The sequence below is a fragment of the Trachypithecus francoisi genome, unplaced genomic scaffold, assembly GCF_009764315.1.
Source record: "Trachypithecus francoisi isolate TF-2019V2 unplaced genomic scaffold, Tfra_2.0 Lachesis_group13, whole genome shotgun sequence".
Taxonomy (NCBI): domain Eukaryota; kingdom Metazoa; phylum Chordata; class Mammalia; order Primates; family Cercopithecidae; genus Trachypithecus; species Trachypithecus francoisi.
Genome location: NW_022681458.1, coordinates 21,779,985 through 21,789,444, shown reverse-complemented (window position 1 = coordinate 21,789,444; position 9,460 = coordinate 21,779,985). Strand labels below are relative to the sequence as shown.

Below are 9,460 nucleotides of genomic sequence, written 5' to 3'. Positions count from 1 at the left end.
GATGAAGGAAATGCCACGAGATGCTGTAAAATGCAGTTCTGACCTACTCAGGAAAGCCAGGGCAGCCTGCTGGGGGACCTGGGGCTGGAGCTGGGAGCTGAAGAATGGGGAGGAGTTAGAACTGTGGTCGGGGGAGGGAGGGAGGGGTATGAGTCCTCGAGGTGGGTGAGTAAGCTTGGATCATCGCTCATGTTTATAAGAAAGTGACAGAGGGACCTGGGGGCCGGGCGGCTTGTTTGTGGGCTGCCCCAGCCTCCGTGCGAGCAAGTCTCGCCTGGATGGAGGCGGGGCAGCAGTCTCCTAGGTCCCAGCTGGGGCTGACGTCGTCCTGGTGCGTGCCCAAAATAGCTGGCTCCGCCCTCTTCTCCCGGCAGCCCCTGCAGGCCCCCACCCCCGCCAGGGGACTGGCGGAGCGGGCCTTCTCCCGGTCTCTAGTAGTTTCCGCGCCGCTGACGCATGCCTGCGCGCACAGCTGGGCCGGGCGCGTCCTACGCAGCAGCCGCGAGCCGGGCTGCGGGTGCCAGACGGTTCCCGGCGGGGGGCAGGGGCGGGGCGACGCAAGAGGCCGGGACTCCCGGCGGAGGAGGTGCAGCCGGGGGCCCGGGTCAGGCTGGGCGTCCTGGTCGGACTGCTGGAGTTGGGGGGCTCCGATAGGGCTCCTGGGCCTGGGCGTCAAGATAGCTCTTGGCCCCGGCCTTCGGGGGCAGATAAGGCTGCGGGAGGGAGCCTAGTCACCGGCCGCAAGCAGAGCCTGGTGGGCTCCGCTTCCAAGTGGGAGCGCCTCCCGCCACCCGGGGGGAGACTGCTGCAGCCACAGGGAGGGGCTCTTGGTTTTTTCCGCCTGACTCCTTCTCTCCTGCAGCCCCAAGGAGGCCCGCTTGACGATTGACCAGTTGCCATGGCATCCTACTACGAGATCCTAGACGTGCCGCGAAGTGCGTCTGCTGATGACATCAAGAAGGCGTAAGTGCCTCCGTGTGCAACAGAAAACCTCTCACCCTCCACCCGCCACCACCATGGGGCACTTCAGGGTGACACCTGTAGGTGTCTGAGGGAACCAGGTCCTTAGAAAGCACTGGGGTGGGGGGCTTCCTCCGAGTGACACCTGCAGGGAGGAAAGAGACCCCTGGTAGAGTACAAGGAGAACGTCCAGAGAGTGAAGTAGTTAGTTCCGCTGGGAGCTGCACTGTTACGAGTTGTTCTCCAGTGGATCTTCCCCTCCTTCTCCTCCTCTCCCCTCCCCTCCCCTTCCCCGTTCCCTCTTCCCTCGAGATTTGGGCATTCTCAGGCTGCAGTGCAAAGATGCCGAGGCTCTGTGAGGAGGACGGGCCAGTGTCCCTGTACTCTTCGAGGCCACATGTGCCCCAACCTTTGCAGCCCCAGTCCAGCGAGCCCTAGGGCGGGGCTAGGGATAGGCCTTCTCACCTTGGCATTGTATCCGCTTGTACATGTGGTCCCAGCACTGGTGGCAGATGAGAGAGGGTGGAACTTGATGAAAACATCACAGCAGAGGCAGCCCTAGCAGCTGGGGTGGACTGGGACACGGCGGTGAAAGGACAGTGATGGGCTAATGGGAAAACGGGTCGTTCGGTTCCTGGGTGGGAAGTGCCTGCATTTGTCCCCCAACCCTCTCCTCTGCACCCACTTTCTGCAGGTATCGGCGCAAGGCTCTCCAGTGGCACCCAGACAAAAACCCAGATAATAAAGAATTTGCTGAGAAGAAATTTAAGGAGGTGGCGGAGGCGTATGAAGTGCTGTCTGACAGTAAGGGCCCGAATCAGGCAGGACCCAGCACATCACTCCCTACTTCATGCCCCAGCTCACATTTTCTTAAAGCAATGTCTCTGCCACCCTAGTTTCCTCTGTGCCTTTTTCCAGCCTGACATTTAAGCTCCCCCTCCCACAGGGACAGCTCAGTATCTGCTCCCCAGAGTCTGGTAGGAGTGACTGGCATGAGACCTGCAAGGAGAAGGAAGCAGGGCAGGTAACTCATGTGAGCTGAGCCTCCTGCATGCCAGGCTTTGGTGGGTGTCATCTCCATGAGTTCTCACAGCCGTCCTATGAGGCAGGTTCTATCACCCCCATATTACAGGCAAGGAAACTGAGGCTGAGAGAGGTGAAGTAACTTGCTCAAGGCCATGCAGTGCTGGAATATGAATCCAGGTCGGCCTTTTTATTGATTCATTCAAAACGTAATTCACTGAATGCTGACAGTGTCCGGCACTCTCTGGGTTCTGGGGAAACTGGAGGACAAGCAGGCACTGTCCTTGCCCAGAGGGGCAGGGAAGACCAACACTCACCAAGCACACACACAGACACTTACAGCTTGTGAAGAGTATTCTAGAGGGAAGAAATGGGGCAGGTGGAGTGTTAGGGAATAACGTGCACCTGCTTTTGTTCTGGTGGTTGTAGAAGGCCTCTCTGAGGAGGTGACGTTTAGGCTAAGCCCTGGTGAATAATAATGTAGTAATCATTAGCTAACATGTATTGAACACTTCCTACGTGTCAGGCACTGGTAGGCAGTTTACGTGGATGGTCTTATTTGATCTGTGCTACAACCCTGTGCGTTAAGTGCTGTGATGACAGCCATTTTCCAGATGAGAAGAGGTCGGCTGTGTGAAAGGCTGAGTTGCTGCCTAAACCTATGGCAGGGGTGCCATGGGTCCCCTGCTGTGCCTGCCTTCCCTCGCCAAGTGTCAGAGTGTCAGTCTCTGGACAATCCTTTGAGCGTCCTAGCCTGGAAGGGGAGGCCATCCCAGAGGGAGGGTGAAATGATCTGGTCTCTTTTTGCAGAGCACAAGCGGGAGATTTACGACTGCTATGGCCGGGAAGGGCTGACGGGGACAGGTAGGTGGAGTGATGAGGTCCAGGAATGGAGGTGGGGCAGGGAGGAGAGGGGCAGGGCAGATTCTTGCAGTGGAGGCTTTCTCAGACTCCTGGCCATGCCTTAGGGGAGGTCCCCAGCTCAGGGCAGGATGCATGCCCTAAGCGCTCTGCTCATCCTGCCTTTCCAGGAACTGGCCCATCTCGGGCAGAAGCTGGCAGTGGTGGGCCTGGCTTCACGTTTACCTTCCGAAGCCCCGAGGAGGTTTTCCGGGAATTCTTTGGGAGTGGAGACCCTTTTGCAGAGCTCTTTGGTGAGTGGATGCCGGAAGCCTCTGAATGGCTCAACTTCCCCTTCCAGGCCTGTCCTTCCATCAGCTGGGAGGCCCTGAGGTAGAAGGCTGAGAGGGGGTGGGAATGCCGTGGATTTTGTGGAGCTGGGTCCAGTGAGAGCTGGGACAGAACCTTACATGTGCCAGAACCCCCGTGATCCAACAGTGACAGTTCACAGCCTCACTTTATTAAATAACAACAATAATACGCTGTTACACCTCTACAGTAACAGCTGTGAAAGCAAGACTCAAAGCATCTTGTTACAATATTATTATTATTACCTATAAAACAGATACAGGTATTTTTTAATGATTGATATGTGCCAAATATTTTACATTCCCTAATTCTCTAGTGAACCCTGAGAGGTGGGCAATTTTATCTCCATTTGCAGATGAGAAAACTAAGGCACAGCCAATAGCTCAGAGTCACATAGCACATGGCAGAGCTGGACTCCTAGCTGTGTCTGCCTGTCATCGCGTCATGATGATTTGCCTGTACTGAAAGAGCCATCTGTCCTCCATCCCTCTGCCCCCTCCTTCCTTCCTTTATTCTTTATTGTGGACAGAATTAACCAGTGAGCATCTTCGAATTCAATATTAAAAAGGAATTTAATTATAAATAAGCCCAACTAAAAAGCGGAAAAGAAAAACCCTACCCGGTTGCTTAGCATTTATACTTCGAGACTTAACAGCAGGGCTCACACACTTCTTGGGGGGAAATGTCATTACCAGATGATTGCTAATCTGTTTACTTGTTGCAGATGACCTGGGCCCTTTCTCAGAGCTTCAGAACCGGGGTTCTCGACACTCAGGCCCTTTCTTTACCTTCTCTTCCTCCTTCCCTGGGCACTCTGGTAAGTTCTGCCCCTTCCCACTTTTGCAAGCTCCGATTCCTGGAACCCTTGGACCGAGCTTGTTGCTTTTCCAAGCCTGTCTCCTGTGTTGGGAGCCCTGCTTCCAGCAGCCCTGCGAGGAGGCCTGGTGCCTCGGTGACCACGATAGGCAGCACAGTCTTCTTCTAACCACCTCTCCTCCTCCTTCCTTGTCCCGATGCCAGATTTCTCCTCCTCATCTTTCTCCTTCAGTCCCGGGGCTGGTGCTTTTCGCTCTGTTTCTACGTCCACCACCTTTGTCCAAGGACGCCGCATCACCACACGCAGGTAAGAGCTCCTTCTGGGGCCATAGAGGTGTAAGAGGTCTGCTGGGTAGCTGTATTCGAATAGAAAGTTGGCTCTTTGAGGGCAGGGCCCAGTCTGCACTCTCTACTGCGGTGGCCAGAACCGTGACCAGCACCTGCAGGAGTCCATCACTGCTCATTGCCTGAACTGTGCTATCTCCCACAGAATCATGGAGAACGGGCAGGAGCGGGTGGAAGTGGAGGAGGATGGGCAGCTGAAGTCAGTCACAATCAATGGTGAGGAGTGGCTCCACCACCCAGTCCCTGGCAGGAAGCCCCAGCCCCCACCTCAGCAGCCTCCTCCCCAAACTGCTGCTCTCTGAACTCGCTTGGGGCTTGGGAGGGAGTGGCAACAGGCCAGACTGGTAGGATCAGAGATGGCAATGCTGGGAAGGGGGCGGAGGAGTCTCACGAAGCCATCGCCGTCACTGTGAGTGGGGTGCCTTACATTTGCAAAGTACTTTACTATTTTTAAAGCACTTCCAGATATACGATATCCTCTGTATTCTTCAAGCATCTGGGGGAGTACACAGGGCAGATGGTATCCACTCAGTTTTAATTTGGGGAGCCTGAGCTGCAGCATAGTTAAATGACCCTAACTTCCAAGTAGCCCAGGCTCAAGACTCTTTTCTTCCAAGTAAGGGGAAGAGCCAGGAGTCAAACTCAGGACGCATGATTCCCGGAGCAGAACTGTCTCTGCAACACCATGCTGTGCAGGACCGTCACCATAGCTCACCTTTCATGCCTGCTGACTCCGAGCACTGTGCACCAAGCCCTTTACATGGGCTGACATATTTAATCAGTGGAACAATTTGAGTATGAAGGCACTATCATTTGCATTTTCTTTTTCTTTTTTTCTTTTTTTTTGAGACAGGGTCTTGCTTTGGTGCCCAGCCTAGCACCATTATGGCTCACTACAGCCTCGACCTCCTCGGCTCAAGCAGTCCTCCCACTTCAGCCCCCTGTGTAGCTGGGACTACAGGCGTGTACTCCCATGCCCAGCTAATTTTTAAATATTTTGTAGAGATGGGGTCTCACTATGTTGCCCAGGCTAGTCTCGAACTTTTGGGCTCAAGCGATCCTTCTACCTCAGCCTCCCAAAGTGTTGGGATTACAGGCACAAGCCACTGTGCCCGGCCATCATTCCCACTTTCTAGATGAGAAAAGGGAGGGGTAGGGATATTGAGTGACTTGCCCAAGGGTAGGAGCTCCTACCTGGTAGAGCTGAATACTTCCCTGTGCTCAAAATCACAACCCTAGGTGCCGAAATGCATGTGTGCCAATTCCAAATGAGAGACTCTTAAGTGGTCAGGGTCATTACTGTGTGAGGCAGCCTGGCAGTAATACCCCTGGCTCAGGTTGGGGCCTCATGGTGGCTGTGACTCTTGCAGGTGTCCCAGATGACCTGGCACTGGGCTTGGAGCTTAGCCGTCGTGAGCAGCAGCCGTCAGTCACTTCCAGGTCTGGGGGCACTCAGGTCCAGCAGACCCCTGCCTCATGTCCCTTGGACAGCGACCTCTCTGAGGATGAGGACCTGCAGCTGGCCATGGCCTACAGCCTGTCAGAGATGGAGGCAGCTGGGAAGAAACCCGCAGGTGGGCGGGAGGCACAGCACCGACGGCAGGGGCGGCCCAAGGCCCAGCACCAAGATCCAGGCTTGGGGGGTACCCAGGAGGGTGCGAGGGGTGAAGCAACCAAACGCAGCCCATCCCCAGAGGAGAAGGCCTCTCGTTGCCTCATCCTCTGACCACCAGGCCCAACCTGACCTGATCCAGGTCTTGACTGGGGGTCTGGCTCACTGTGGGAAGAGCAGAGGGGAGTATCCTGAGTTGTAGGAACTGCTTTGCAACTCCATGCTCCCTCCACAAGTTTCCCTCCCAGGCCCCCTGCACCCCAGTGTGGACTTGGGATTTGCTGTGCTCAGCCCAGGACTGATAGGTCCCTGGTGAAACCCAGGGTGGGGGGTGTCAGGACAGTGGAAGGGCCCTAGGAGCCAGGTTGCATTTATTGGATGGGGAGCTCCAAGGGGCATTAGTGGTTTGGGCTGGGCCTTTTGTGCCCAGGTCCTCTGCCACCTGTGTTGCTGATGGTGTCAAGGAAGGAGGACTTGGCCTAGGGTTGTCTGAGCCGGAGCCGGCAGCTCCACTGGGGAGCAGCGCAGGCGGAGTGGAGCCTCCTGCTCTCCTGGTCCAGCTGCAGACCCCCAACCCTGGTTTCTGTGCCATGTTGTGCTCTGACCGTCTCTGTTGCTTCTCTTCTGGTGTTGCTTCTCCTCCCTCCCATTCTCTCTGCAACTCCCTGCGGGCCGCATCGCTTGCTTTCACTGCCGTCTGGCTAGGACTCCCTTCTTCCTTTCTTCCCCGAGAAGGCCTCAATGTGGCGAGGAAGATGCTGGGGCCGGTAGGGCTGTGAGGTCTTCTGGGGAGGCTAGCCGGGTGGGGCGGGAGCCTCTCAGCTGTCCAGATTCAGAACTGGAGCCCACTCCTCCTCCCTTCCTCCCGTTGCCTCAGCCTGCCCTCACCCTCAGGACTAGGCAGAGGTGAGGCTGGCTCGCCCTGAAGAGGTGGGATAGGACCAGGGGAACCAGGAGGGAGGCCTAAGTGGGGACTGCACCCGTACTGCTTCCCTACCATACATCAGGGCTCAGGGAGAGGCCATGCGGCCAGCCCAGGTCTGCATGCTGAGCCCCGGCCTCCACAGCTTGCCGCTGATGCTCTCTCCTGTCACCCCGCCCCCGCTCTCTCCCCAGATGTGTTCTGAGCTGGATGCCGGGATCCAGAATCGCTGCACAGTTCCAACAGGACAGCGCCCTCCCCCATGCGTTGGGAGGGGACCCTCCATTTCTCCCCCTCACCCATGCTGAGTGTAGAGCCGGGGCCTGGGTAGTGGGTGGGGGCTGGGTGGGAGGCGGCAGTAGTCTTAGCCTGTGCACTCTCTTCCTTGGGTGTTTCCGTGCTGGCTCCTGGGAACTACAAATCCCAGAGTGCGGTGCGCCCGGCCTCATTTCTGATAGATCCCGCTTGGGGGAGGTGGTGCGTGGTTACTGAGCTGTGCATCTTGGGACATATAGTAGCCCAGGTTGGCTTGTCCCTCGCTGTGAGATGGGGAGATTTTGTCTTTTGATTTATCCCTGGAGGGCTGGCAGGGTTGTAGATGAAGGAGGAATGATCTGAGCATTGGTTCCCCTGACACATCTTGCTAGCCCCAGGGTTAGAGTGGGCAGGGCAGAACCGTGCAGCACCTGGGAGAGGTTCCTTTCCCGTGGGCAGCCTGGGGTCCCAGGAACAAGCCAGGGCGAGTAGCATGTCCGCCTGAGCAGAGTGTGGCCCCAGGAAGCTGAGGAGTGTGGGCTGGCAGAGAGCTTTGAGGGCAAGGCCACCCGCAGGGGCGTGTGTGTGGCGGGGCTTGGCATGTGATGGCAGCTCCAGGCATGCCGCTGCTTGTATGGCTTTCTTTGGCCTCTGACCCTGCTGCCCATTCTTTCCAACATCACAGATGAGCCGCCTCTCCTCCTCCCTGCCTGGGGATCCCGGTGGCCAGGGAGGGGAGTGGTGGAGCCAGCCGCTGTTAACACTGAGCCTCAGAGACGAACCAAAACCACCTGGGCTGAGCTCAGATCCAGGGGGAAATGCTGGAAGTCAATAAAACTGAGTTTTGAGAGCTCGGTGGCATGTTGTGTTCTTGTGTTCCTACTTTCCGGGGTGGCCCAGGAGGGCCTCTAAGGGACAGTGGGTGATACTTCAGGCCTCACACCTCCCTTTATGCCCCTAGAGCTAGAGGTGTAGGCCTTGCCATTGAAGGCAGAAGTGCCCTCTTGGACCAGGCTGCCCTCCCCAAGTATGTTATGGAACACCAGGCAATGCTCCATTCTTTGCTTTCACCTCTTGGGGGCCCACAACCAGCTTTCTCTAGCAGCTGATGCTCCCCTTATGAGGGGCCTCACCCCCTAGTACTCCACAGCACAGCTAGGACCATACTCAGTTAAGACTTAACTGAGGCCGGGTACGATGGCTCATGCCTATAATCTTAGGACTTTGGGAGGCTGAGGCGGGCGGATCACTTGAGGCCAGAAATTTGAGACCAGCCTGGCCAACATGGCAAAACCCCGTCTCTACTTAAAAAAAAAAAAGCCGGATGTGGTGGTGCATACCTATATGCCTATAATCCCAGCTACTCGGCCGCTGAGGCAGGAGAATCGCTTGAACCTGGGAGGGAGAGGCTGCAGTGAGCCAAGATCAAGCCATTGCACTCCAGCCTGGGCAACAGAGTGAGACTGTCTCAAAAAAAGAAAGAAAGAAAGACTAAAAGCACAGAAAGCTGAGAACACACAGTAAAACCTTTAAACTGTACTCTCGCGAGGCCCACAGACTAAGCCCCTGGGCAGGTTTCATTGGCTCAGCCCAAGGTGTGAGCCAGTGGCACGTGGAGTGGCACGAGTCCAGCCCGCCCAGGGCCCAGGGCCCACGGAAGAAAAAGCCAGGTACCCCTTCCCTTTCGTCTCCAGCCACCGTGCTGGGACAAGCACCTTTCTGTTGTCAGGGAGGGCCGGGTGGCTCCCCAGGCCTCTCTTCCATTCTAGGACGGGCTCTTGCTTCAGCATCAATCACCAAAGGGCCTCTACTATATTTTTCTCAAAGCGAAGAAGCAGCCTACCCTGAAAGAGGAATTTCAAACTTCCATCCTGAATCGGGTGGAAGTTTGCAAATGGCTGTTTCATCTATGTCTGTCTAGCCCTTGAGATGGCTATCACTGGCGCTGAACCTCAGCAGAGTGTGGGTGAGACAGCAGGAGGGCCTGTGGTCAGCTGGCGGGTCCCTTCACTCCTGCTCCAGGGCAGATGGTGTTTGCCCTGTTTTTATTTAAGGAGACTGAGTCTCAGCATAGGTAAGTGGCCCTAACTCCCAAGTAACCCCAGGCCTAAGGCTCTTTTTGCCTTATTTCATGTCCACCACTTCTGTCCAAGGACACCTCATGACATGCAGGTGAGTATACCTTCTGGGACCATACAGGGTGGAGGGTTCTGGGAGCTGCAGTGAGACAGTGTGTCCTTTATCCCCAGGGGAACGCCTGTCCTAGCATCTCACAGGCCCAGCCTGAACTTACTGTCAGAGTTTTGCTATAGTTTTGC

The 9,460-nt window shown here is 56.2% G+C and overlaps 1 protein-coding gene across 2 annotated transcripts; it reads left to right on the top strand.

Annotated features, from left to right (window-relative positions):
• The first annotated feature begins 366 nt into the window (after window positions 1–366).
• DNAJB2 (DnaJ heat shock protein family (Hsp40) member B2) lies at window positions 367–7,995 on the top strand. 2 transcript variants are annotated; one of them, XM_033230137.1, is made up of 10 exons: window positions 369–586; window positions 863–963; window positions 1,655–1,764; window positions 2,794–2,847; window positions 3,015–3,137; window positions 3,917–4,009; window positions 4,213–4,315; window positions 4,499–4,569; window positions 5,724–5,927; window positions 7,082–7,995. In XM_033230137.1, exons 2-10 carry the CDS (start codon window positions 899–901, stop codon window positions 7,090–7,092), a joined length of 834 nt encoding a protein of 277 aa, XP_033086028.1. In that variant the 5' UTR covers window positions 369–586; window positions 863–898; the 3' UTR covers window positions 7,093–7,995. The 2 variants fall into 2 exon arrangements, with proteins under 2 accessions (XP_033086027.1, XP_033086028.1); XM_033230136.1 differs by having other exon boundaries at window positions 367–586; window positions 5,724–7,995.
• The last annotated feature ends 1,465 nt before the right edge of the window (window positions 7,996–9,460 follow it).

What these genes read in the sequence shown, in the direction of transcription:
- DNAJB2 (XM_033230136.1), top strand. Translation starts at nt 899, where the DNA reads ATGGCATCCTACTACGAGATCCTAGACGTGCCGCGAAGTGCGTCTGCT. An exon ending in CTCCTTCCCTGGGCACTCTG is followed by an intron (nt 4,010 to 4,212) that starts GTAAGTTCTGCC and finishes TCCCGATGCCAG; the next exon opens with ATTTCTCCTCCTCATCTTTC. An exon ending in GAAGTCAGTCACAATCAATG is followed by an intron (nt 4,570 to 5,723) that starts GTGAGGAGTGGC and finishes TGACTCTTGCAG; the next exon opens with GTGTCCCAGATGACCTGGCA.